The sequence below is a fragment of the Salmo salar genome, chromosome ssa20 (genome assembly GCF_905237065.1).
Source record: "Salmo salar chromosome ssa20, Ssal_v3.1, whole genome shotgun sequence".
Lineage (NCBI taxonomy): Eukaryota > Metazoa > Chordata > Actinopteri > Salmoniformes > Salmonidae > Salmo > Salmo salar.
Genome location: NC_059461.1, coordinates 28,450,101 through 28,477,322, shown reverse-complemented (window position 1 = coordinate 28,477,322; position 27,222 = coordinate 28,450,101). Strand labels below are relative to the sequence as shown.

The 27,222-nt window shown below is 45.5% G+C and overlaps 1 protein-coding gene across 4 annotated transcripts in view; it reads left to right on the top strand.

The window, feature by feature from the left end:
- The window catches only part of emid1 (EMI domain containing 1), a 98,257-nt gene that overhangs the window by 52,288 nt on the left and 18,747 nt on the right, over positions 1 to 27,222 (top strand). For all 4 annotated transcript variants that reach the window (XM_045703159.1, XM_014161212.2, XM_014161213.2 and 1 more), the window contains 5 exons: positions 16,091 to 16,195; positions 16,397 to 16,458; positions 16,754 to 16,886; positions 25,882 to 25,926; positions 26,036 to 26,143. In XM_045703159.1, coding sequence (XP_045559115.1) covers positions 16,091 to 16,195; positions 16,397 to 16,458; positions 16,754 to 16,886; positions 25,882 to 25,926; positions 26,036 to 26,143 — 453 coding nt within the window. The remainder of the gene's footprint in view (positions 1 to 16,090; positions 16,196 to 16,396; positions 16,459 to 16,753; positions 16,887 to 25,881; positions 25,927 to 26,035; positions 26,144 to 27,222) is intronic.

Genomic DNA, 27,222 nt, shown 5'->3' with positions numbered 1-27,222 from the left:
CACCGTACCTGTCTCTGCTGCCTCGCCCCTCCTCACCGCGCTTGTCCCTGCTGCTTGGCCCCCCTCACCGTACCTGTCTCTGCTGCCTCGCCCCTCCTCACCGCGTCTGTCCCTGCTGCTTGGCCCCCCGTCACCGTACCTGTCCCTGCTGCTTGGCCCCCCCTCACCGCGCCTGTCCCTTCTGCTTGGACCCCCCCCTCACCGCGCCTGTTATTTTACATTTATTTAAAATAATCTGTCAGTTAAGAAAAAATTCTTATTTACAATGACGGCCTACCAAAAGATAAAAGAATTTCCAGTTTCAGTGGAAATTCCCCTGAAAGCTTAAATGTCTGACCAGTGCAATAATCCAAGCTTTTAACGACGAGAGAGACATTTGGGTGCCTTGAGAGAAGTCCCATAGGAACATTTCAATTATGGCCTATAATGTGGAGGAAGCGAAATGGGCAATTCCCTAAAAGGAGCTGAATCTGCTTGGTCCCCCCTCACCGCGCCTGTCCCTGCTGCTTGGCCCCCCCTCACCGCGCCTGTCCCTGCTGCTTGGCCCCCCCTCACCGTGCCTGTCCCTGCTGCTTGGCCCCCCCTCACCGTGCCTGTCTCTGCTGCTTGGCCCCCCCCTCACCGTGCCTGTCCCTGCTGCTTGGCCCCCTTCAATGTGCCTGTCTCCGCTGCTTGGCCCCCCCTCAATGTGCCTGTCTCCGCTGCTTGGCACCCCCACCGTGCCTGTCTCTGCTGCTTGGCCCCCCTTACTGTGCCTGTCTCTGCTGCTTGGCCCCCTTCAATGTGCCTGTCTCTGCTGCTTGGCCCTCTCTCACTGTGCCTGTCCCTGCTGCTTGGCCCCCCCTCATCGTGCCTGTCTCTGTTGCTTGGCCCCCCCTCATCGTGCCTGTCTCTGTTTCTTGGCCCCCCTCACCGTGCCTGTCCCTGCTACTTGGCCCCCCTCACCGCGCCGGTCCCTGCTGCCTCGCCCCCCCTCCCCCCACCGCGCCTGTCTCTGCTGCTTGGTCCCCCCTCACCGTACCTGTCCCTGCTGCCTCACCCCCCCCTCACCGTACCTGTCTCTGCTGCCTCGCCCCCCCTCACCGCGCCTGTCCCTGCTGCTTGGCCCCCCCCCTCACCGCGCCTGTTATTTAACCTTTATTTAACTAGGCAGGTCAGATAAGAAAAAATTCTTATTTACAATGACGGCCTACCAAAAGACAAAAGACACCCTGCAGGGATGGGGGCCTGGGATTAAAAATATATACCACATAAATATAGGACAAAACACACATCACAACAAGAGAGACAACACAACACTACATAAAGAGAGAACTAAGACAACAACATAACAAGGCAGCAACACATGACAACACAGCATGGTAGCAACACAACATAACAACAACATGGTAGCAACACAACATGGTAGCAGTAAGGAAGGTTTAGGGTTTGCTGTTGGAGCAGAATATCACAGAGAGGGGAGTTGGAATAGCTACGTCTGGCAACCGCTGCCTGGCTTGGGGAGCTGTGCAGTCACTCTCATATAGTCAGTCAATGCATTAAAGCAAAACCTTTGTTTTTCGTTGCCATGGATACAGTTGCGCTGTTGTCATAGGGGACTCTTGATTTTTGTTGGTTGTTTAGGTGGGTGGTGACGGGACGGGAGGCTGGAAGTGTTTTAAGCCTTTTATTAATAAGCCTTGCCCTCATCTGCTCTCACGTACAGATCAGCTCTCTCTGTAGGGAAAACACAGTGCTATGGGCTGATGGAGCAACACCAGGCCCCAGAGCTATAACGAGTGATCTGGGTTTTACTGTGGCATATAAACTATGTGTGTTGGAGTCAACTTGTCCTTCAAACATTTCGGCCACAGCGTTTACTCCCACAGAACCTTCTGTATATAGCATTAGACATGGGGCAGGATGTTTAGCTGCATGGCTGGACTGGGCTGCTTTATGCTTGGCTGGCGTTGTGGGCAAAGTGGGCTCATTTGAGTGTCTCCCAAATGGCACCCTATTCCCTATATAGTGCACTACTTTTGGTCAAAAGTAGTGCATTACATAGGGGCCCTGGTCAAAAGTAGTGTACTAAATAGGGAATAGGGTGCCATTTGGGACTTAGCCCATGTCACCCCCCCAGGGTAATGAGCAAGGCCAGAGTACAGGGTTCACTGGCCAAGAATTCCCCCAGCGTCATGTTGTTGCAGGGTGTCTTTGTGCAGCAAACCAAAGTGTGTGAAATAGCCCTCATCGCTGTTCTTACCTGGGTTTAAGATCAGTGTTCTTACCTGGGGTTAAGATCAGGGTTCTTACCTGGGTTTAAGATCAGTGTTCTTACCTGGGTTTAAGATCAGGGTTCTTACCTGGGTTTAAGATCAGGGTTCTTAGAATAAAAGCTTCAAACTTTCCTTTTCTCACAGTTTTCAAAAATGTTCAAGCCAAGAGTGCAATACACTACATGCCTCTTAAGGCGCTTCTAATTGCTGTGTGTATATTTACTATGTGTTGTAAAATTTAGCTAATCAATTCCTCAGTGGGTGTGATTTTGTTTTAGAATTTATGCATCGTGAGCATGGACCTCATATCTCATTGCAAAGTATTAATACATAGTAATGTATAGTAATGCACAGGATCAGAGCGGCTCTGTACTTGCTGTGTCCAACCTCAGTGAGCAGGGAAAGGCTGTGGTTATATCTGTGGCCGTGTATGTGGTTATATCTGTGGCTGTGGCTGTGGCTGTGTCTGTGGTTATATCAATGGCTGTGTCTGTGGTTATATCTGTGGTTATATCTGTGGTTATATATGTGGTTATATATGTGTCTGTGTCTGTGGTTATATCTGTGGTTATATCTGTGATTATATATGTGTCTGTGTCTGTGGTTATATCTGTGGCTGTGTATGTGGTTATATCTGTGGCTGTGGCTGTGTCTGTGGTTATATCAATGGCTGTGTCTGTGGTTATATCTGTGGTTATATCTGTTGTTATATCTGTGGCTGTGTCTGTGGTTATATCTGTTGTTATATCTGTGGCTGTGTCTGTGGTTATATCTGTTGTTATATCTGTGGCTGTGTCTGTTGTTATATCTGTGGTTATATATGTGGCTGTGTCTGTGATTATAAATGTGTCTGTGTCTGTGGTTATATCTGTGGCCGTGTCTGTGGTTATAAATGTGGCTGTGGCTGTGTCTGTGTCTGTGGTTAAATCTGTTGTTATATCTGTGGCTGTGTCTGTGGTTATATCTGTGGTTATATCTGTGGCCGTGTCTGTGGTTATATCTGTTGTTATATCTGTGGCTGTGTCTGTGGTTATATCTGTTGTTATATCTGTGGCTGTGTCTGTGGTTATATCTGTTGTTATATCTGTGGTTATATATGTGGCTGTGTCTGTGGTTATATCTGTTGTTATATCTGTGGTTATATATGTGTCTGTGTCTGTGGTTATATCTGTTGTTATATATGTGCCTGTGTCTGTGGTTATATCTGTTGTTATATCTGTGGTTATATATGTGGCTGTGTCTGTGATGGTATATGTGTCTGTATCTGTGGTTATATCTGTGGCTGTGGTTATAAATGTGGCTGTGGCTGTGGCTGTGTCTGTGGTTTTATCTGTTGTTATATCTGTGGCTGTGTCTGTGGTTATATCTGTGGTTATATTTCAGCTCACTGGTCACCACAGCAGCACCCATCTGTAGCACGCGCTCCAGTAGGTATATTTCACTGGTCACCCCCAAAGCCAACTCCTCCTTTGGCCGCCTTTCCTTCCAGTTCTCTGCTGCCAATGACTAGAACGAATTGCAAAAATCACTGAAGCTGGAAACTTATATCTCCCTTACTACCTTTAAGCATCAGCTGTCAGAGCAGCTTACCGATCATTGCACCTGTACATAGCCCATCTGTAAATAGCCCACCCAACTACCTAAACCCATATTGTTATTTCATTTTTTGCTCCTTTGCACCCCAGTATCTCTACTTGCGCATTTATCTACTGCACATCTATCACTCCAGTGTTTAATTGCTAAATTGTAATTATTTCGCCACTATGGCCTATTTATTGCCTTACCTCCCTAATCTTACTACATTTGCACACACTGTATATAGACTTTTCTATTGTGTTTATTGTACAAAAAAATAAAAAATAAATGCATGAAATTAAATGAAATGAAATGTATGCCTTCACTACTGTAAGTCGCTCTGGATAAGAGCGTCTGCTAAATGACTAAAATGTAAAATGTAAAAATGTTATTTACTGTACGTTTGTTTATCCCATGTGTAACTCTGTGTTTTTTGTGTCGCACTGCTTTGCTCTATCTTGGCCAGGTCTCAGTTGTAAATGAGAACTTGTTCTCAACTGGCCTACCTGGTTATTAATAAAGGTGAAATATATATTTTTTTTTAAATCTATATATCTGTGTCTGTGGTTATATCTGTGGCTGTGTCTGTGGTTATATCTGTGGCTATGGAGAGTGTGTGTGTATGGAAGTGAGTAGGCAGGCCTATTCCTGGACCCAGTTATTTTTGGAACACTTGTTTGTTTAGCCGTTTGTGGCTGTGTGTTGGCTGAGAGGACTGGGTTTTAATTGCTGTGCTGTGTCAGGACAAGAAGGGAGGATGTCACAGACAGTCCCTCCCTGTCACTCTAAACACACATCAGAGGAAGTGTGGTTTCACCCAGGCACTGTCAGTAGTACAATGCTCCTGGTTTTAATGGTCTCCCTGGTGACCATTAAAGGGGAATGAGGGGAGGGGGAGGAGGAGGAGGAGGATGAGGAGGGAGCGAGGGAATGCTAAGACACATCACAGGACAATACTCTTCTTGGGTTCAGAGAGAGAGAGAGAGAGAGAGAGGGAGAGAGAGAGAGAGAGAGAGAGAGAGAGAGAGAGAGAGAGATAGATAGATAGATAGATAGATAGATAGATAGATAGATAGATAGATAGATAGAAGATAGATAGATAGATAGATAGAAGATAGATAGATAGATAGATAGATAGATAGATAGATAGATAGATAGATAGATAGATAGATAGATAGATAGATAGATAGATAGATAGATAGATAGATAGATAGATAGATAGATAGATAGATAGATAGATAGATAGATAGATAGATAGATAGATAGATAGATAGATAGAGAGAGAAATTTGACCCCAATAACTAACGTGGGATATGCGTCAACAGCAACCTTGGGAAAATCCTCTGCATTATTATTAACAGCAGACTCGTACATTTCCTCAGTGAAAACAATGTACTGAGCAAATGTCAAATTGGCTTTTTACCAAATTATCGTACGACAGACCGCATATTCATCCTGCATACCCTAATTGACAAACAAACAAACCAAAACAAAGGCAAAGTCTTCTCATGCTTTGTTGATTTCAAAAAAGATTTTGACTCAATTTGGCAGGTCTGCTATACAAATTGATGGAAAGCGGTGTTGGTGGGAAAACATATAACATTATAAATCCATGTACACAAACAACAAGTGTGCATTTAAAATTGGCAAAAAATACATTTCTTTCCATAGGGCCATGGGGTGAGACAGGGATGCAGCTTCAGCCCCACCCTCTTCAACGTATATATCAACAAATTGGCAAATTAGAACTAGAACAGTCTGCAGCACCCGGCCTCACCCTACAAGAATCTGAAGTCAAATGTCTACTGTTTGCTGATGATCTGGTGCTTCTGTCCTTGACCAAGGATTGCCTACAGCAGCACCTAGATCTTCTGCACAGATTCTGTCAGACCTGGGCCCTGACTGTAAATCTCAGTAAGACAAAAATAATGGTGTTCCAAAAAAGGTCCAGCTCCCAAACCTTCCATTACAAACCCATCAACTACAGAGAGGTTAACCTAGAGAAGAGTCCTCTAAGCAAGCTGGTCCTGGGGCTCTGTTCCCAAACACAAACAGACCCCACAGAGCCCCAGGAGAGCAACAGCAACACAAGTAGACCCAACCAAGTCATGAGAAGACAAAAAGATAATTACTTGACACATTGGATAGAATTTACCAAAAAACAGAACAAACTGGAATGCTATTTGGCCCTAAATAGAGAGTACACAGTGGCAGAATACCTGACCACTGTGACTGACCCAAAATTAAGGAAAGCTTTGACTACAGACTCAGGGAGAATAGCCTTGCTATTGAGAGAGGCCATCGTAGGCAGACCTGGTTCTCAAGAGAAGACAGGCTATGTGCACACTGCCTACAAAATGAGGTGGAAACTGAGTTGCACTTCCTAACCTCCTGCCAAATGTATGACCATATTAGAGACACATATTTCCCTCAGATTACACAGACCCACAAAGAATTTGAAAACAAATCCAATTTTGATAAATTCCCATATGAATTGGGTGAAATACCACAATGTGTCATCACAGCAGCAAGATTTGTGACCTGTTGCCACAAGAAAAGGGCAACAACAAACACCATTGTAAATACAACCCATAATTATGTTTATTTATTTTCCCTTTTGTACTTTTACTACTTGCACATCATTATAACACTGTAAATAGCCATAATATGACATTTGAAATCTCCCTATTCCTCTGAACATTTTGTGAGTGTAATGTTACTGTTAATTTTTTATTGTTTATTTAACTTTTGTTTATTATCTATTTCACTTGGTTTGGCAATGTAAACATATGTGTCCCATGCCAATATATTTTTTTGAATTTAATTGAGAGAGGAGGGAGAGGGTGATGAGGGAGGCGTCTGCATGCAGGTCAGCTGGGGTCACGAGACGGGGGCATGAAAGGAAGGAGATTTTACAGTTTTCCAATGTTTTTGTGTCTGTCTTAATAAAAAGTGATGGCTGGGAGTTAGTAACGTCAGCCTTTGCCTCACGTATTTATTGGACATCTGTTACTTTCAAGCGGAGGAAATGTTTAAAAAGCGTGGAGCGAATTTGTGGTGCAGCCCATCCCAACCGCACGCAGCATGCTTCACTTCCCCAGATGTGCCCGCCGCTAATGTTTGCCACTTTACACAGACCACAGCATTGTTTGTTTTCGCGGCACCAAGATAATTGTTTCCCTTGTGCCGTACACTAACAATCCCTATGTTTTGGGGGAGGAAGGGGAGAGCATTGTCTTATTATAATTCTACTTTTAAACTCCACTTCTTTAAACCATGTTTAGCCTTGCATTTTCACATCTGTTTGTTGGAATATAGGATTTCAGAATAGTTGTATTTTCTGTGGCTTGCTCTATGAACACACCCAGTTGTTGTTGTTGTGGGCATCCAGACATCATGTTGGTGAGATGAAACATACTGAGAGGACTGACAGAGTGCTGAAGCAGATAAGAGAAAAAAAGAAAGGGATATTTTGGAGAGAGAAATAAAGTGGTCAGGCAGCAAGAGAGGAAGGTACTGTAGTTAGTATACTCAAAGGTCAGAGGGAAAGTGAGGGGAGAGAGAGATTATGAAACAGCTCATGGTTTCTGTATTCACTATTATAGTCATTATTATTTATGAGAGCGCCTTGGAGCGATTCTCAGCAGTGAAGGCTGTGAGGGGGGCCAGAGGACTGCACTCCAGTGTAGGTAACCACAGACCAGGAAGTTGAGAAATAATAAGCAGAGGGTCAGAGAGGAGTGGAGGGAGAAGTGGGAGGGGAGGGAAATTAAGTTAAAGGCTGTCCGTAGCAACCAGTCAGTCTGACAGGGTCCCAGTAGGAGCAGATGTAAATGTTCTAGACAGACAGATGAACAGACAGACAGGCAGGCAGGCAGATAGACACCAGTGCAGCATACAGCCAGGCCAGGCTCTACTCTGTAGTTGTAGACTTCTGCCTGCCAGGGAGAGGGGGGGGGGGGGCAACCAGGCTCCACAGACCCGTCTCGAACCCTGCCCCTGCCATAGGCCTCACCACAGGTATGGGAGAGAGAGGGAGGGAGAGGGAGAGGGGGCAGGAGAGAGGAAGAGAGGGGGCAGAAGGAGCAGCCCCTGTCTGGGAAGAGGAGGCGGGAGATTAGAGGTCTGTCTGCGTGGACATCTGGATGGAATAGATGAGCTGACAGGGCTGACAGACCAGCACTACTCTACTGTAGGAACTTGTGTGCATGTGCGTGTGCACAGGATCTTGTGCGCGTGTATGGATGATGCGTGTGTGTGTGTGTTTCTGTGTTTAGCTGTGCTCCATATTATGGGACCACTTGGGCATGGGCTGCTTTAGGGTTAGTGCCACCCTGCTGAGTCTGTCTGTCTACTCTGTAGAGGCCAGGTGAAGGTAAACTCAGCGATATGACGTAGGTGCACAAAGTAAACAGCATAGTGGGTCAATTTCTGCAACAACTAAGAGTGTTGAAGTGCGAGGCTAAACTCCCCACTGTTTTGGTCCCATACTAATCTCTTGTGGACAGATTCATGTGTAAATGGAAAGTGACAACTTTTCAAGATTTTTACTTCTGGGTAACCGAGATTAGTCCCGTACCTACCACGCTCTAACAGCATCGAAGCGAACCCATACACATACGCAGATACTGTGTGTGACAGTGTGGGAGTGAAGTATTGCATCTCACTTATCGCAATATCTGCGGTGGTACTCGTGGCAATGTAATTTAGCTGAGTCTACCTTTAACATCTTATCTGGAATCAGAATACACAGGTGTGTTCTAGAACAAGAGGAAAGCATTAGAATGAAGACAGTAACTGCAATCACACAAGTTCCAACACTCCATTGAGTGGCCAGGCGAAGTGTTTGTTAAAGATCCCAGGCAGTCTTAGTCTGTTCTCAGACCCATTAACGATGGAGTTATGAAGGTCTAGCCTAGTGGAGGTGGAGGGGGGTGTCTGGAGGCCAGGGTTCTCCTGTCTGACTGTCTGGTCTGCCTGCCGGCCTGCTGGTGTTGACTGATGAAGTGAGATGTGTCTGTAGGAGGTGAGAGCCCCTCCCTGACCCCCCACCACCCCACCCCTCACCTCAGGGTCCTAAAGGCCACGTCTGGTTTCAGTTGCAGTTTGGCTGGCCCAACACCTCTGCAGCAGGTCTGCTCACAACAACAGCCTTAGCAGTGTGTGTTTGTCTGTGTAGCCAAATATGTGTGAGTGTCCGTGGAAAGACTCTCTGAGCTTAACCTACCCTTATAGTGAATTCTGGAGATAGTCCATGTTGGCCCAAGGACCCCCCCCCTTCCCCATACAACTGCCCCTAATTACAGAGTCCCACAGGAACCCAGCGGGCACTGCAGTGTGAGAAGAAATTGTGGGCCTCACCACTGCAGGCTTAGGTGGGGGGTCACTGGAGAGTGGCAGTTCATGATGTAGGCCGCCCCTCCCTCTCAGCCAATCACCTAATAAAAGCAAAGCTGGAATCCTGGGAAAGCACTATAAACGCTGGGGTGCAGGGCAGTTTTGGGTTGGCCCACTGAAGATGAGCCCCGGGTTGGTCACAGTGACGATACCATGGTCCCAACACAATTTGGGAGATGGAAGCCATGTGTCGAGAGAGAGAGAGAGAGAGAGAGAGAGAGAGAGAGAGAGAGAGAGAGAGAGAGAGAGAGAGAGAGAGAGAGAGAGAGAGAGAGAGAGAGAGAGAGAGAGAGAGAGAGAGAGAGAAAGAACTGGAGGAGCATCACCCCAATTTGTTATCATATGCCCTTTTTGGTCACACTAATAAACCAGTGAAACTGCTGGGTCAGCACTCATAGACAAAGGGTAGCCAGCCACTCTGTAAGGAATATTCGCAGGATCATAATTTTGTCTAAAAGGAATGCATCTACAGATGTATCCAAATCTTTGTCCAGATGCACCAGTGGTCTTTAGTCTTCATGAAGGCTTCAACAGCAGCTTGACAGAGACAAACTCCCTGGCCTGGCTGGTCAGCAGCACCCGGTCACTCTCTGAGCAGACAGAGATGGATCAGATCAGGAGGATTCCTCCCCTCCCCAGCCTGGCCCAGCCCTGTGTTGACTGGATGGTCTGTGTCCACAGCTGCTCGCCGCTCCCTCAGACCCCATACCTCCTCCTGGGAACCTCTGGCTCTGAGCTAAACCAGTCTTATGAAACTCAAGCTAAAGGAGGAGGAGGAGGAGAAGGTGTAGTCAGAGCCCCAGTCAGTCCCCTGTGACAGAGTTCATTCTCAGGTCTGACCTGTGCTGTGGTAAAATCACATAGTTTAAATGTACACCTCGTTGTTGATTAAACTCCATCAAGGCCACCACTGAGACGAGATGTGTGTGAGCTTGCATATAATCACCCTCCCACCATTACAGACCATATGTATTGAGAAACAAAGAGACATTTTAGCCATAGAAATACCTCCACAAGACAGGCCTTCCTAGCACGAGGGCTGTGTCTGTCTGCACAGTGCTACGTCTTTTGCATATCAAAGAGAGAATAAATAAACCACGGCAAATAATGAGCTAAGGAGAGGGAGCCTAGAGTGTGTTGGAGCATTAACGGGCTCTGTAAAGAGAAGAAGGAGGAAATGTGCTCTCTGGGCAGGCTAGGCTGGCTGGGCTGGCTGCAGAATGGTCTGGTTTATTTTCACTGGGAAAGTAACACTGGAGGACTGACCTTGGACCATTAAACACAAATACACACACAGTCTCACACACACAGTCTCACACACACACACACACACACACACGTTTGTTGTACTATCCTTGAGGGGACCAAAACATGTATTCCCTAACCCCTAACCTTAACCCTTAATGTACACTACCGTTCAAAAGTTTGGGGACACTTAGAAATGCCCTTGTTTTTGAAAGAAAAGCTCATTTTTTGTCCATTTAAATAACATCAAATTGATCAGAAATACAGTGTAGACATTGTTAATGTTGTAAATGACTATTGTAGCTGGAAACTGCTGATTTTTTATGGAATATCTACATAGGTGTACAGAGGCCCATTATCAGCAACCATCACTCCTGTGTTCTCTTTGGCACGTTGTGTTAGCTAATCCAAGTTTATTATAATTTTTTTTTACATTTTCACCCCTTTTTTCTCCCCAATTTTCGTGGTATACAATTGGTAGTAGTTACAGTCTTGTCTCATCGCTGCAACTCCCGTATGGACCCGGGAGAGGCGAAGGTCAAGAGCCATGCGTCCTCTGAAACACAACCCAACCAAGCCGCACTGCTTCTTGACACAATGCACATCCAACCCGGAAGCCAACCGCACCAACGTGTCTGAGGAAACACCATACAACTGGCGACCGTGTCAGTGTGCACTGCTCCCAGCCCGCCACAGGAGTCGCTAGTGCGCAATGAGACAAGGATATCCCTGCCGGCCAAACCCTCCCTAACCCGGACGACGCTGGGTCAATTGTGCACCGCCCCATGGGTCTCCCGGTCGCGACAGAGCCTGGACTCAAACCCAGAATCTCTAGTGGCATAGCTAGCACTGTGATGCAGTGCCTTAGACCACTGCGCCACTCGGGAGGCCAAAAGTTAATAATTTTAACTGGCAGCTTCATTAAATAGTACCCGCAAAACACCAGTCTCAACGTCAACAGTGAGGAGGCGACTCCGGGATGCTGGCCTTCAAGGCAGAGTTCCTCTGTCCAGTGTCTGTGTTCTTTTGCCCATCTTAATCTTTTCTTTTTATTGGCCAGTCTGAGATCTGGCTTTTTCTTTGCAACTATGCCTAGAAGGCCAGCATCCCAGAGTCTCCTCTTCACTGTTGACATTGAGACTGGTGTTTTGCGGGTACTATATGCCAGTTGAGGACTTGTGAGGCGTCTGTTTCTCAAACTAGACACTCTAATGTATTTGTCCTCTTGCTCAGTTGTGCACCGGGGCCTCCCACTCCTCTTTCTATTCTGGTTAAAGCCAGTTTGCGCTGTTCTGTGAAGGGAGTAGTACACAGCGTTGTACGAGATCTTCCGTTTCTTGGCAATTTCTCGCATGGAATAGCCTTAATTACTCAGAACAAGAAAAGACTGACGAGTTTCAGAAGAAAGGCCTTTGTTTCTGGCCATTTTGAGCCTGTAATCGAACCCACAAATACTGATGCTCCAGATACTCAACCAGTCTAAAGAAGGCCAGTTTTATTGCTTCTTTAATCATCACAACAGTTTTAAGCTGTGCTTACATAATTGCAAAAGGGTTTTCTAATGATCAATTAGCCTTTTAAAATGATAAACTTGAATTAGCTAACACAACGTGCCATTGCAACACAGGAGTGATGGTTTCTGATAATGGGCCTCTGTACGCCTATGTAGATATTCCATTAAAAATTCAGCCGTTTCCAGCTACAATAGTCATTTACAACATTAACAATGTCTACACTGTATTTCTGATCAATTTGATGTTATTTTAATGGACAAAAATGTGCTTTTCTTTCAAAAACAAGGACATTTCTAAGTGACCCCAAACTTTTGAACGGTAGTGTGTATGTATATTTATATTCCGGAATTTTTCTGGATTATGTGTGTATCGTTTTTTTTTTTTATTGCTAGGTAATGCTACATTTCACTACACCTGCGATAACATATGCAAATCTGTGTACACAACCAATAAACATTGATTTAATTTGACACACACACACACACACACAAGCCTGCTGGTTGGTGAGACTTTGACTCATAGGGAGAGGATGGCTCCCAGCCCCCTCTCCCTGTGACCGTGTGCTGTCAGGGGCCTCCCCCGGACTGCCATGGAGGGCCCTCAGGGGCTGCTTAAGGGTGTTGGAGGGAGTTATTTTGGTAACCACAGTCACAGAGGGGGAAGGCGTTATGCTTTTTGGAAGACTGTCAGCAAGACTGCCGAGACGCCCTTCCCCTGCTCCTACTGCCAGTACTGACACACACACACACACACACACACACACACACACACACACACACACACACACACACACACACACACACACACACACACACACACACACACACATACATACGCCAGTGGAGGCTGTTGAGGGGAGGACAGCTCATAATAATGACCGGAACGGCGCAAATGGAATGGCATCAAACACCTGGAAACCATGTGTTTGATGTATTTGATACCATTCCAATGATTCCACTCCAGTCATTACCACGAGCCTGTCCTCCCCAATAAAGGTGCCACCAACCTCCTGTGACACACACACACAGAGCTGTGGATAATTGTATAACACTAATGAGATTTTAATTAACCCTGACACTGCAGTGGTGTGACCTTCACCCCTCTCCCTCTGTCTCCTGAGAGAGTTTCACCAGGCAGGCCAGGCCAGTGGGGAGGAAATGACTTGTCAGTGTTTGTAAACAGTGGAAAACTCCCCCCTGTGCTGTGCTCTGTGTCCTGTCCTGTCCTGTCAGTCCCAGAGCCTGGAACCAGACACAGAGCTGATGTCAGGACAACCTCTCCTCTCTCCACAGGGGTCGCTTCTAATGAAGAGCTCTGATTCAAACCTTGATTAGGGCCCAGAGCATCACAGGATCAAGGGTCAAACACACTCAGGCAAGTCTCTCTGACCCCCCCTTTAGTCGGGAGAGAGAGAGAGAGACAGAGAGAGAGCGAGCGAGAGAGCGAGAGAGAGAGAGAGAGAGAGAGAGAGAGAGAGAGAGAGAGACCAGTCATAAGTCTCGACATTGTTACTCTTGGCCCAGATGAGTAGATCACACTCAGCACATCCAAGTCAACACACACTGCTTCACAGACACTGTCTATGGGAATATAGGGAATAAGTTGACTTGTTATCCTGTGATTTCTCAAACTTGAGACATGGACAGGCAGAGTGAATGAAAGAGAGACTGAGAGAATGAAAGTTAGGCAGTTGGGGTGTGTGGGGGATGGTTGTCTGTGTGCCAAGGCCAGCTGAATGTTTTATACAATGTGTTTAAGTGTGGGTGGGTGGATCTTGGCACTTGAATGGTCTATAATCTAAAGAGAAAAGAAGTGGTGTCTGTCGGAAAGGGAGGCTGGGTTAGAGGTGCCTTCAGTCCGTTCTGGAGCAGGGGTATATTATCAATTCTGAGCCTATTTCAAATCAGACACTGTCATCAATATTACCTGGTCTCCATAGGACACCTCCATTGAGTCCCCACCCCTACCATACGCACACACACTCTCACATAGACAGGGAGACAGACGGACATGGAGCAGAACGAAGAGTGTGTTTACTTCCCGCTTGAAGTTCGCCGCTAATTTTGCATTCTTACTGAAATGGAAGATAGGGCTTTTAGCAGTACATCTTTACACATTCCTCAGAACATACCATTGATTTACAGTCTCAGCTCTAACCTTGTTTCATTTCCACATGCGCTAGCAGTAACCCACTGAGAAAGCCTTTCAACCCAAAACATAGAAAATCAAAACCACAAAGATTGAGGGCAAGTGCCTGGAGCAGGACCCATTTGCACTGTTCATGTCCCTTTCTCCTTCTCTCTCTTTATGGGCACTAACTCTTTCTGTTGTGCTCTCTTTTGTCCTCTTTTGCTTTCTCCCACTGAACTCTAAACAGAACATGAACTCTTTGAACTGTATTTCTGTCTGTGCTGTCACTGACAAGCATCAGTAGCGCATAATATATATTACAGTAAGTGTGGCTGACTGTGTGTGTATGACAGAGAGAGATTGAGTGAGCTCTTGGAGGAGTATAATAGTCTCTCCCTGCCCCTGAAAGGGTTGCAGGTGCTCTTTCCAGGCAGTGTTGGCCAGTGGTTTGCAGTGTGTTTGGCTTCAGCTGACTCTGAGAAGAGGTGTTGGTTGGCGTCTAACGAGGTGCTGAACCCAGACTCTTGTTTGTGTCCGCAGCACCTGGGTCATACAGACACAACAACACTAACACACACAGAGGAGACAGTCTGGAACTCCACAAAGGTCTGCCCATTTAAAACATCCCCAACCCGCAGGAACACAAACTCCCACAGGCAAGATGGAACAGAGCACTCAGAGCTGAAACTGTTTTAATATTCAATCAAATCATACCAACATGAAAGCAGTTTGGCCAAGTGTAGCTTTTGTTGTGTGTGAATTTGATACAATTGCAGTGTACAAATAATTTGATCACTCTTTTGTTGCTGATAATCTTTCTGCACAGCAGGAAATGCGAACTTGTAGTGTATTCAAGGTATAAAAAGGCTTCTAAAGTTTGTAATTTTCCCTTTAAAATGCCAGACTTGATTTGCCCTAAGAAAAATGTAGCCATTAATTATAATCCACCTAATAATTCACATTTCCTGTTGCTGCAGGAATATCTCCTAGCTGTAGCAAACTGGCTCAAATTAAGATCCTACTTCTGTAGGATGTTTACGGTATGGTATTTGGTATTTTATTAGGATCCCCATTAGCTGTTGCGATAGCAGGAGCTACTCTTCCTGGTGTCCTCACAAAATATGAAACATGACATAATACAGAAAATGAATAGACAAGAATAGCTCAAGGACAGAACTAAATAAATTAAAACAAGAAAAATATAACTGAAAGGTTCTGTACTGACTCAATCGTGACTCAATTCAGTAGCATCTAGATTATGAGTTATACATTCATATCAGTACATACATATCAAATAATTTGTTTAAATAGGGGAGAGGCGTTGACGTGTTGTGAAGCTGTTTTTTAAAGCCAGGTTTGCTGTTCACTTGAGCAATCTGGGATGGAATGGAGTTCCATGCAATCATAGCTCTATGGATGGGATACAGGACAGAGATAAAAGTCATGCCTGCTCTAGCATTATCATCCCCCTTTCTATCCATTCCTCCATCCGTCCATCCCTCTCCCCTGTGTTCCTCACCTGCTAGCCCACCCTGACAGTGGTGTTGGTTAGGTCACCTGGTAGAGAGAAGCTCCCTGTCTCCTTGCAGTCACAGGACACTAGATAGTTTTTGTCCAGGGCTTTCAGAGCAGAACTCTCTCATGCAGTCCAACTAACCTGCCACTGTGCTTCATCATAATCAGAATGCCAAATCATGTGAATAAAAATAATGGAATAAAAAAAAGAATGCTGAATTGACAAGGGACTATTGGCACCACTGAGCATTCTGAAATTGAGTGAAAATACTTCCTGGGAGGGTTAGTATTTTCTTGTTGATGTGGACTGATTGTGCTGTTGTCTGGAAGCCTCACTGCTTATAAGGGCCATTTGCATGACTGACTTATTGCATCATAACGGAATGACGACTGTATGAACTCACTGTGTGGTCTACTGAACTGACTCCTCTTCATCCTTCCCTTCCTCTTCCGCTGCAGAGTCAGGAAACCAGCTGGGGGCTCAGGAGGCGTTGAGGAAGCCGTCCAGTCTCCGCCGACCTCCTGCCTCTGCCCGCACAGAAGCTGGGGAGCAGCTCTCCACCAGTAAGAACCAGGAACCATATTTCTCTTTTAAATATCATCAGACTCAGAACACCTGGGATCCAATTTATCTCCTTTACAATGTTTTGCTTAACACTCAGGCCCCATGTTTCTCATATTCACTGAAGTACATTTTTGGAAGTACTTTTTGCAGATATCGATACTTGTCCACGTATAGTATTTTTTTCTTTGTCTGTTCTCCAGATTGCCTCAACTGTAGTCGATTCACAGCCCTGACAGACAGACTCAGCTCACTGGAGGAAAAGGTACAGTCATGGACTCCTCTACTGAAAACTGTGCTGCAGCGAGAGTCTACAGTCTCTGATCATGAACACCAGTGTTTGAGTCCATTTGAAAGGCATTGGCATTTCTCTGATAGATGGAAACACACACGCACACTACAATAAATTGTGAAGTATTTTATCTGTATTGTCTTTTTCGTTATGTGTCGGACCCCAGTAAGACTAGCTGTCGGCACTGGTGTCGGATAATGGGGATCCTAATGAAAATGTAAATTAAAACATCTCTTCAAGTTTCTCTCTTTCCTATTTTATCCAATAGGTCCAAGTGCTGTCCTCTTCTGCCTCCACTTCTCACCGCCACCTACAGGGTGAAGAAGGAACGGCACCGGAGTCTTCCTCACAGACAGGGGCTCCACAAACCAAAGGAGCCCCTGGCGAGCGGGGACCCTTAGGTACGTACAAGTCTCCTATACACATGCATGGGCAGATTTTAGGAACAGCCATGTATTCCTACTGATTTGAGTGAAGCAGGTTATGTTTGATAATTTCTTAGAAAATTACTCTGCACGGCTCTCTTCGTGTGCTGTAATTCGTTCTCCATTACATCTCAACCTGCTCTCCTCCCCCATATCATATTTCTTCTGTCGCTAAGAGAGAGACGTGCACACACACACACACACACACGCACGCATGCATGCACGCACACACACACACACACACACACACACACACACACACACACACACACACACACACACACACACACACACACACACACACACACACACACACACACACACACACACACACACACACACACGCATACTAATTTGTAGTTGTCTGCGCTGCTCTCTTTCAGGGTTCTGTTGTGTGGAAAGTGAACACTTCAGGGCATGAAAGCCCTCTCCTTCCCTGGAGCTCAGCCCAGCGTTGGCTGCAGCTAGAAAGATAGAGTGTTCTGCTGGTGCACTTTCAAAAGGCTTTTCAATAGTGTATCAACTTCCATCCAATTACATTCAAATCTGTTTTAGCCAAAGGCTCTCTCAGGTTAAGATCATCACTGGCCTTCTGATGCCTGTAGAAGAATGTAAATGCACCATTATGTTTGTCCTACCACACAGACAATGTTTGTGGGTCAGTCTTAGTAGTTTTGAGAGAGAGAGAAATGATCTGTTCTGTATATACAGTACCAGTCAAAAGTTTGGACACACCTACTCATTCAAGGGTGTTTCTTTATTTTACCATTTCTACATTATAGAATCATAGTGAAGACATCAAAACTATGAAATAACACATATGAAATCATTTGTAACCAAAATAGTGTTAAAAATATCTAAATATATTTTATATTTGAGATTCTTCAAAGTAGCTACCCTTTGCCTTGATGACAGCTTTGCACACTCTGGCATTTTCTAAACCAGCTTCACCTGGAATGCTTTTCCAACAGTCTTGAAGGAGATCCCACATATGCTGAGCACTTGTTGGCTGCTTTTCCTTTACTCTGCAGTCCAAACTCATCCCAAACCATCTCAATTGGGTTGAGGTCAGGTGATTGTGGAGGCCAAGTCATCTAATGCAGCACTCCATCACTCTCCTTCTTGGTCAAATAGCCCTTACACAGCCTGGAGATGTGTTGGGTCATTGTCGAGTTGAAAAACAAATGATAGTCCCAATAAGCACAACCAGATGGGATGGCATATCGCTGCAGAATGCTGTGGTAGCCATGCTGGTTAAGTGTGCCTTGAAATCTAATTAAATCACTGACAGTGTCACTAGCAAAGCACCCCCACACCATCACACATCCTCCTCTATGCTTCACAGAGGGAACCACACATGCAGAGATTATTCGTTCACCTATTCTGTGTCTCACAAAGACACAGCGGTTGGAACCAAAAATCTCAAATTGGGACTCATCAGACCAAAGGACAGATTTCCACTGGTCTAATGTCCATTGCTTATGATTCTTGGCCCAAGCAAATCTCTTTTTCTTATTGGTGTCCTTTATTTTTTTGTATTTATTTAACTAGGCAAGCCAGTTACTTTACAATGACGGCCTCCACCTGCCAAATCCAGACAACGCTGGGCCACTTGTGCACCGCCCTATAGGACTCCCAATCACGGCCGGATGTGATACGGCCTGGATTCAAACCAGGGACTGTAGTGTCACCTCTTGCACTGTGATGCAGTGCCTTAGACCGCTGCGCCACTTGGGAGCCCTTTAGTAGTGGTTTCTTTGCAGCAACTCGAACATGAAGGCCTGATTCACACAGTCTCCTCTGAACAGTTGATGTGGAGATGTGTCTGTTACTTGAACTCTGTGAAGCATTTATTTGGGCCTCAATTTCTGAGGCTGGTAACTCTAATGAACTTATCCTCTGCAGCAGAGGTAACTCTGGGTATTCCTTTCCTGTGGCAGTCCTCATGAGAGCCAGTTTCATCATAGCGCTTGATGCATTTTGCAACTTCTTTTTTAGCAAGATGGCGCCGACCATCTCTCGCTTCGAGTCCTTAGGAAACTATTTATTTTGTTTTTTATGTATTATTTCTTACCTTGTTAACCCAGGAAATCTTAAGTCTTACTACATACAACCGGGAAGAGCTATTGGATATAAGAGCGACGTCAACTTACCAACATTACGACCAGGAATACGACTTTCCCGAAGTGGATCCTCTGTTTGGACCACCACCCAGGACAATGAATCTAATCCCAGAAGCCGACCCAAAAGAACAGCGCTGCAGAAGGGGCAGACGGAGCGGCCTCCTGGTCAGGCTCCGTAGACGTGCACATAGACGTGCACAGTATACTACTCGCCAATGTCCAGTCTCTTGACAACAAGGTAGATGAAATTCGAGCAAGCGTTGCCTTCCAGAGAGACATCAGAGATTGTAACATTCTCTGTTTCACGGAAACATGGCTCTCTCGGGATATGTTGTCGGAATCGGTTCAGCCACCGGGCTTCTCCATGTATCGCGCCGACAGAGATAAACACCTTTCTGGAAAGAGGAAGGTCAGAGGTATATGCTTCATGATTAACGACTCATGGTGTAATCATAACAACATACAGGAACTCCTGGTATATGCTTCATGATTAACGACTCATGGTGTAATCATAACAACCTACAGGAACTCCTGAAGTCCTTCTGCTCACCCTACCTAGAATTCCTTAAAATCAAATGCTGGCCATATTACCTCCCAAGAGAATTCTCATCAGTTATCGTCATAGCTCTGTACATTCCCCCTCAAGCAGACACCAAGACGGACCTCAAGGAACTCCACTGGACTCTACATAAACTGGAAACCATATATCCTGAGGCTGCATTTATTGTTGCTGGGGATTTTAACAAAGCAAATCTGAGAACAAGGCTACCTAAATTCTATCAGAAGATTGATTGCACTACACGCGGGGGGTAACACACTTGATCACTGCTACTCTAACTTCCGCGATGCATACAAAGCCCTCCCCCACCCTCTCTTCGACAAATCCGACTACAACACCATCTTGCTCCAACCGTCTTATAGGCAAAAACTCAAACAGGATGTACCAGTGACTAGAACCATTCAACGCTGGTCTGACCAATCGGAATCCACGCTTCAAGATCGTTTTGATCACGTGGACTGGGATATGTTCCGGTCAGCCTCAGAGAACAACATCGATCTATACGCTGACTCAGTGAGTGAGTTTATAAAGAAGCGCATTGGAGATGTTGTACCCACTGTGACTATTTAAACCTACCCTAACCAGAATCCGGGGATGGACGGCGGCATCTGCGCAAAACTGAAAGTGCGAACCACCGCATTTAACCATGGAAAGAGGTCTGGGAATATGGCTGAATATAAACAAGGCAATCAAACAAGCGAAATGCCGGTACAGGGACAAAGTGGAGTCACAATTCAACGGCTCAAACATGAGACGTATGTGGCAGGGTCTACAGGAAATCACGGACTACAAAAAGAAAACCAGCCTCGTCACGGACACCGATGTCACGCTTTCAGATAAACTAAACACCTTCTTGCCTGCTTTGAGGATAACAGTGCCACCGTCGCGGCCTGCTAACAAGGACCCCCCCCCCCTTCTCTGTGGCTGACGTGAGTAAAACATTTAAACATGTTAACCCTCGCAAGGCTGCTGGCCCAGACGGCATCCTTAGCATGCGCAGACCAGCTGGCTTGTGTGTTTACGGACATATTCAATCGCTCCCTATCCCAGTCTGCTGTCCCCACATGCTTCAAGATGGCCACCATTGTTCCTGTACCCAAGAAGGCAAAGATAACTGAACTAAATGACTACTGCCCCGTAGCACTCACTTCTATCATCATGAAGTGCTTGAGAGACTAATCAAGGATCATATCACCTCCACCTTACCGGCCGCCCTAGACCCACTTCAGTTTTCATACCGCCCCAACAGGTCCACAGACAATGCAATCGCCATCACACTGCACACTGCCCTATCCCATTTGGACAAGAGGAATACCTATGTAAGAATGCTGTTCATTGACTACAGCTCAGCATTCAACACCATAGTACCCTCCAAGCTCATCATCAAGCTGGAGACCCTGGGTCTCAACCTCGCCCTGTGCGATTGGGTCCTGGACTTTCTGACGTGCCGCCCCTAGGTGGTGAAGGAAGGAAACAACATCTCCACTTCGCTGACCCTCAACACTGGGGCCCCACAAGGGTGCGTGCTCCGCCTCCTTCTGTACTCTCTGTTCACCCACGACTGCGTGGCCATGCACGCCTCCAACTCAATCATCAAGTTTGCAGATGACACAACAGTAGTGGGCTTGATTACCAACAACGACGAGATAGCCTACAGGGAGGAGGTGAGGGTACTCGGAGTGTGGTGTCAGGAAAACAACCTCTCACTCAACGTCAACAAAAGAAAGGAGATGATCGAGAACTTCAGGAAACAGCAGAGGGAGCACCCCCTATCCACATTGAAGCGACAGCAGTGGAGATGGTGGACAGTTTTAAGTTCCTTGGCGTACACATCACAGACAAACTGAAATGGTCCACCCACACAGACAGTGTGATGAAGAAGGCACAACAGCGCCTCTTCAACTTCAGGAGGCTGAAGAAATTTGGCTTGTCACCCAAAACGCTGACAAACTTTTACAGATGCACAATCGAGAGCATCCTGTCGGGCTGTATCACAGCCTGGCACGGCAACTGCACTGCCCTCAACCACAAGGCTCTCCAGAGTGTGGTGCGGTCTGCACAACACATCACCGGGGGCAAACTACCTGCCCTCCATGACACCTACAGTACCCTATGTCACAGGAAGGCCAAAAAGATCATCAAGGACAACAACCACCCGAGCCACTGCCTGTTCACACCGTTACCATCCCACTAGTCACTTTAACTTCTTGCATCTAGACATTCCGCTAGCGGAATGCCTCGCCAAATATCCAATGGAAGAACGTGGCGCGAAATACAAATACCTGAAAAATGCAATAATTTCAATTTTTCAACCATACGACTATTTTACACCATTTGAAAGATAAGACTCTCGTTAATCCAACCACATTGTCCGATTTCAAAAAGGCTTTACAGCGAAAGCAAAACATTCGATTATGTTAGGAGAGTACACAGCCAAAAATAATCACACAGCCATTTTCAAAGCAAGCATATATGTCACAAAAACCCAAACCACAGCTAAATGCAGCACTAACCTTTGATGATCTTCATCAGATGACACTCCTAGGACATTATGTTATACAATACATGCATGTATTGTTCAATCAAGTTCATATTTATATCAAAAACCAGCTTTTTACATTAGCATGTGATGTTCAGGACTAGCATACCCACCGAAAACTTCCGGTGAATTTACTAAATTACTCATCATAAACGTTGACAAAATACATAATTATTTTAAGAATTATAGATACAGAACTCCTTTATGCAATCGCTATGTCAGATTTTAAAATAGCTTTTCGGCGAAAGCACATTTTGCAATATTCTGAGTACATAGCTCAGCCATCACAGGCTAGCTACTCAGACACCCGCCAACTTCGGGGCTCACTAAACTCAGAATTACTATTAGAAAAATGTTATTACCTTTGCTGTTCTTCGTCAGGATGCACTCCCAGGACTTCTACTTCAACAACAAATGTTGTTTTGGTTCCAAATAATCCATAGTTATATCCAAATACCTCCGTTTTGTTTGTGCGTTCAGGGCACTATCCAAAGGGTAACACGCGAGTGCATTTCGTGACCAAAAAATTCAAAATGTTCCATTACCGTACTTAGAAGCATGTCAAACACTGTTTAAAATCAATTTTTATGCTATTTTTCTCGTAAAATAGCGATAATATTCCAACCGGACAATGTTGTATTCATTCAAAGAGGGAAAGAAAAAAATGGCGAGGTCTCGTGAACGCACATCTCCAGTCTCTCTGTCACCAGGCAGTCCACTGACAAACTGTGCTCCTGTTATCTGCCCAGAGACAGGAGACGCGTCAATCCGGTTTCTGAAGGCTTTAGAGAGCCAATGGAAGCCTTAGAAAGTGTCACGTAACAGCTCAGATACTGTAATTTCGATAGAGATGCAACAGAAGGACTACAAATTGTCAGACAGGCCACTTCCTGCTTGGAATCTTCTCAGATTTTTGCATGCCACATGAGTTTTGTTATACTCACAGACACCATTCAAACAGTTTTGGAAACTTTAGAGTGTTTTCTATCCAAATCTACTAATTATATGCATATTCTAGTTTCTGGGCAAGAGTAGTAACCAGATTAAATCGGGTACGTTTTTTATTCGGCCGTGAAAATACTGCCCCCTATCCCAGACAGGTTAAACAATGCCACTTTAATAATGTTTACATATCTTACATTACTCATATGATATGTATATACTCTATTGCACATTGCCTATGCCGCTCGGCCATCGCCCGTCCATATACACTGCTCAAAAAAATAAAGGGAACACTTAAACAACACATCCTAGATCTGAATGAAAGAAATAATCTTATTAAATACATTTTTCTTTACATAGTTGAATGTGCTGACAACAAAATGACACAAAAATAATCAATGGAAATCCAATTTATCAACCCTTGGAGGTCTGGATTTGGAGTCACACTCAAAATTAAAGTGGAAAACCACACTACAGGCTGATCCAACTTTGATGTAATGTCCTTAAAACAAGTCAAAATGAGGCTCAGTAGTGTGTGTGGCCTCCACGTGCCTGTATGACCTCCCTACAACGCCTGGGCATGCTCCTGATGAGGTGGCGGATGGTCTCCTGAGGGATCTCCTCCCAGACCTGGACTAAAGCATCCGCCAACTCCTGGACAGTCTGTGGTGCAACGTGGCGTTGGTGGATGGAGCGATACATGATGTCCCAGATGTGCTCAATTGGATTCAGGTCTGGGGAACGGGCGGGCCAGTCCATAGCATTAATGCCTTCCTCTTGCAGGAACTGCTGACACACTCCAGCCACATGAGGTCTAGCATTGTCTTGCATTAGGAGGAACCCAGGGCCAACCGCACCAGCATATGGTCTCACAAGGGGTCTGAGGATCTCATCTCGGTACCTAATGGCAGTCAAGCTACCTCTGGCGAGCACATGGAGGGCTGTGCGGCCCCCCAAAGAAATGCCACCCCACACCATGACTGACCCACCGCCAAACCGGTCATGCTGGAGGATGTTGCAGGCAGCAGAACGTTCTCCACGGCGTCTCCAGACTCTGTCACGTCTGTCACGTGCTCAGTGTGAACCTGCTTTCATCTGTGAAGAGCACAGGGTGCCAGTGGCGAATTTGCCAATCTTGGTGTTCTCTGGCAAATGCCAAACGTCCTGCACGGTGTTGGGCTGTAAGCACAACCCCCACCTGTGGATGTCAGGCCCTCATACCACCCTCATGGAGTCTGTTTCTGACCGTTTGAGCAGACACATGCACATTTGTGGCCGGCTGGAGGTCCTTTTGCAGGGCTCTGGCAGTGCTCCTCCTGCTCCTCCTGGCAGTGCTCCTCCTGCTGAGGGGTTGTTGCCCTCCTACGGCCTCCTCCACGTCTCCTGATGTACTGGCCTGTCTCCTGGTAGCGCCTCCATGCTCTGGACACTACGCTGACAGACACAGCAAACCTTCTTGCCACAGCTTGCATTGATGTGCCATCCTGGATGAGCTGCACTACCTGAGCCACTTGTGTGGGTTGTAGACTCCGTCTCATGCTACCACTAGAGTGAAAGCACCGCCAGCATTCAAAAGTGACCAAAACATCAGCCAGGAAGCATAGGAACTGAGAAGTGGTCTGTGGTTACCACCTGCAGAACCACTCCTTTATTGGGGGTGTCTTGCTAATTGCCTATAATTTCCACCTGTTGTCTATTCCATTTGCACAACAGCATGTGAAATCTATTGTCAATCAGTCTTGCTTCCAAAGTGGACAGTTTGATTTCACAGAAGTGTGATTGACTTGGAGTTACATTGTGTTGTTTAAGTGTTCCCTTTATTTTTTTGAGCAGTATATTTATATGTACATATTCTCATTCACCCCTTTAAATTTGAGTGTATTAGGTAGTTGTTGGGAAATTGTTAGTTTCATTTCACTGTCGGAACTAGTGGCACAAGCCTTTCGCTACACTTGCATTAGCATCTGCTAACCATGTGTATGTGACCAATAAAATTTGAGTTGATTTGATTTGAAGAAACTTTCAAAGTCGTTTCTCTTTGTTTATTTGAGTTGTTCTTGCCGTAATATGGACTTGGTCTTTTACCAAATAGGTCTATCTTCTGTATACCCCCCTACCTTGTCACAACACAACTGATATCCTCAAACGCATTAAGAAGGAAAGAAATTCCACAAATTAACTTTTAACAAGGCACCCCTGTTAATTGAAATGCATTCCAGGTGACTACCTCATGAAGCTGGTTGAGGGAATGCCAAGAGTGTGCAAAGCTGTCATCAAGGCAAAGCGTGGCTACTTTAAAATATATTTTCATTTGTTTAACGCTTTTTTGGTTACTACATGATTCCATGTATTATTTCATAGTTTTGATGTCTTCACTATTATTCTATAATGTAGAAAATCGTAAAAGCAAATGAAAAACCCTTGAATGAGTAAGTGTGTCCAAACTTTTGACTGGTACTGTACGGTTTGAGTTTCACTACAATATAGGAGCTTTAATTTCGCAGAATCTGCTGCCCTGTGTGGGACTCTTGGGTTTTAGTTTCCCATGACTAGCTAAGGGGTTTGTTCCTCTCTGGCACCTCTGTGGCCCTAATTAACATCTCAGTGCTTAGTCTTTCAGCGAGTTTATCTAATTCAGTGCACGGCTCAGCTGCTCTGCCACCTCCATCTGGTGACCCTTCACCTCAGGAATCACTCAAAGTCTAGTCCATTTTTCCACACAAGGCAATGGACGACCCCTTTCTCTCCATTTTTCCCTGGGCCCTTGTCTGCTCTCTGATGCCTGTCTATTTCTTCCCAAACACACAGGTCCACAGGGCGATAGAGGCAGAGACGGTACCCCTGGACAAGATGGTAGGTTTGAGGTGTCAAGTCAGTCATTGCTTTGTAACACAAACTCTTATTTGTGGCTGTATCAGTATGGCTCAATGGTTACTAGTGTCTGTCCACTGTCTTTGCTCAGGGAAGCTAGGGTCTCGGGGACTGCCGGGCCCCAGTGGCCCCAGAGGCGAGGCTGGGGTGAGAGGCCCTTCTGGGACCCCAGGATCTAAGGGGACCCCAGGACCAGTGGGTAAGATACTTACTGTAACTAGACAATGACAGAGTGTATGATTTATAACAACCACCGATTTCACTGTAAAATTGCGTAAGCCTCCAAATTTGTGACAGTCATTCCTTTTGGCTGAAATATGATAATAACAGACTGTACTCAGTAGATGTTTGTTTCATGGATAACAGATAATTCCAGATTTACAGTTGATTAAGCAGGGTGCACCGATGTCAAACAAATGCTTATTGTCTTACAAGACATTGACACTGTTTGTCAATAAATACGCTTGTGGTAAAGATGGTGAAGATCAGTGTAGGGACAGGGGGATTGTATGCGTACCCACCCACTTAACCCATTGTCTCTAAGACAACTATGACAGTACTCTCACTAGGCCAGGGCAGACAAGAACCCGGAGTGTATGTCACTACCTGTTGACTTAAGGCCTGAAACAATCGCGGAGAAGTCACTCAGCTCTATCTCAACAAATTGCATCATGACATCCTGCATCAGAGTGTTTGTCTTTCTGTGAAACCACTCGGCCATTCCACAAAGCCATGTGTAGTCCATAAAAAACACAGCAGTTCCTCTGCGGACAACATGGTGATAACTTACAGACTTTTCAACCATAAGACTTACTAAATACAAAGTTCGCTGATTCAGCATGGTTTCCAGCAGCCCGCCAAAAATATTTCTCTTCAGACTACACAAAACTCCCCTATGGCTCGCAATACTCGCTGTTGTTCCTGCCTGCTGACTAACCAGAGTTGATTCGTTCAGCAACATAAAGAAAAGCATATATCTGTTGCTTATATTCGAGGGTAAATGGTTACGGACAAATAATAAATAACAGCCCGAAAACAAGAAATCCCTAGGCATGCCCGAGCAGTTATGAGTTTAATGACAATAAAATACATAGTAATAAAAGTTTGTCATACATGTGCTCCTGTAAGTTGCTCTGGATAAGAGCGTCTGCTAAATTACTCAAATGTAAATGTAGAATGTTGGAGCTGGTGGCTGTGGTTCTGGTTCCTCTCTGTATGGAACAAGCAGACGGTGTACCCCTCCCTCTCTGAGGGACATATGACCCCTGCTCTCTGCCT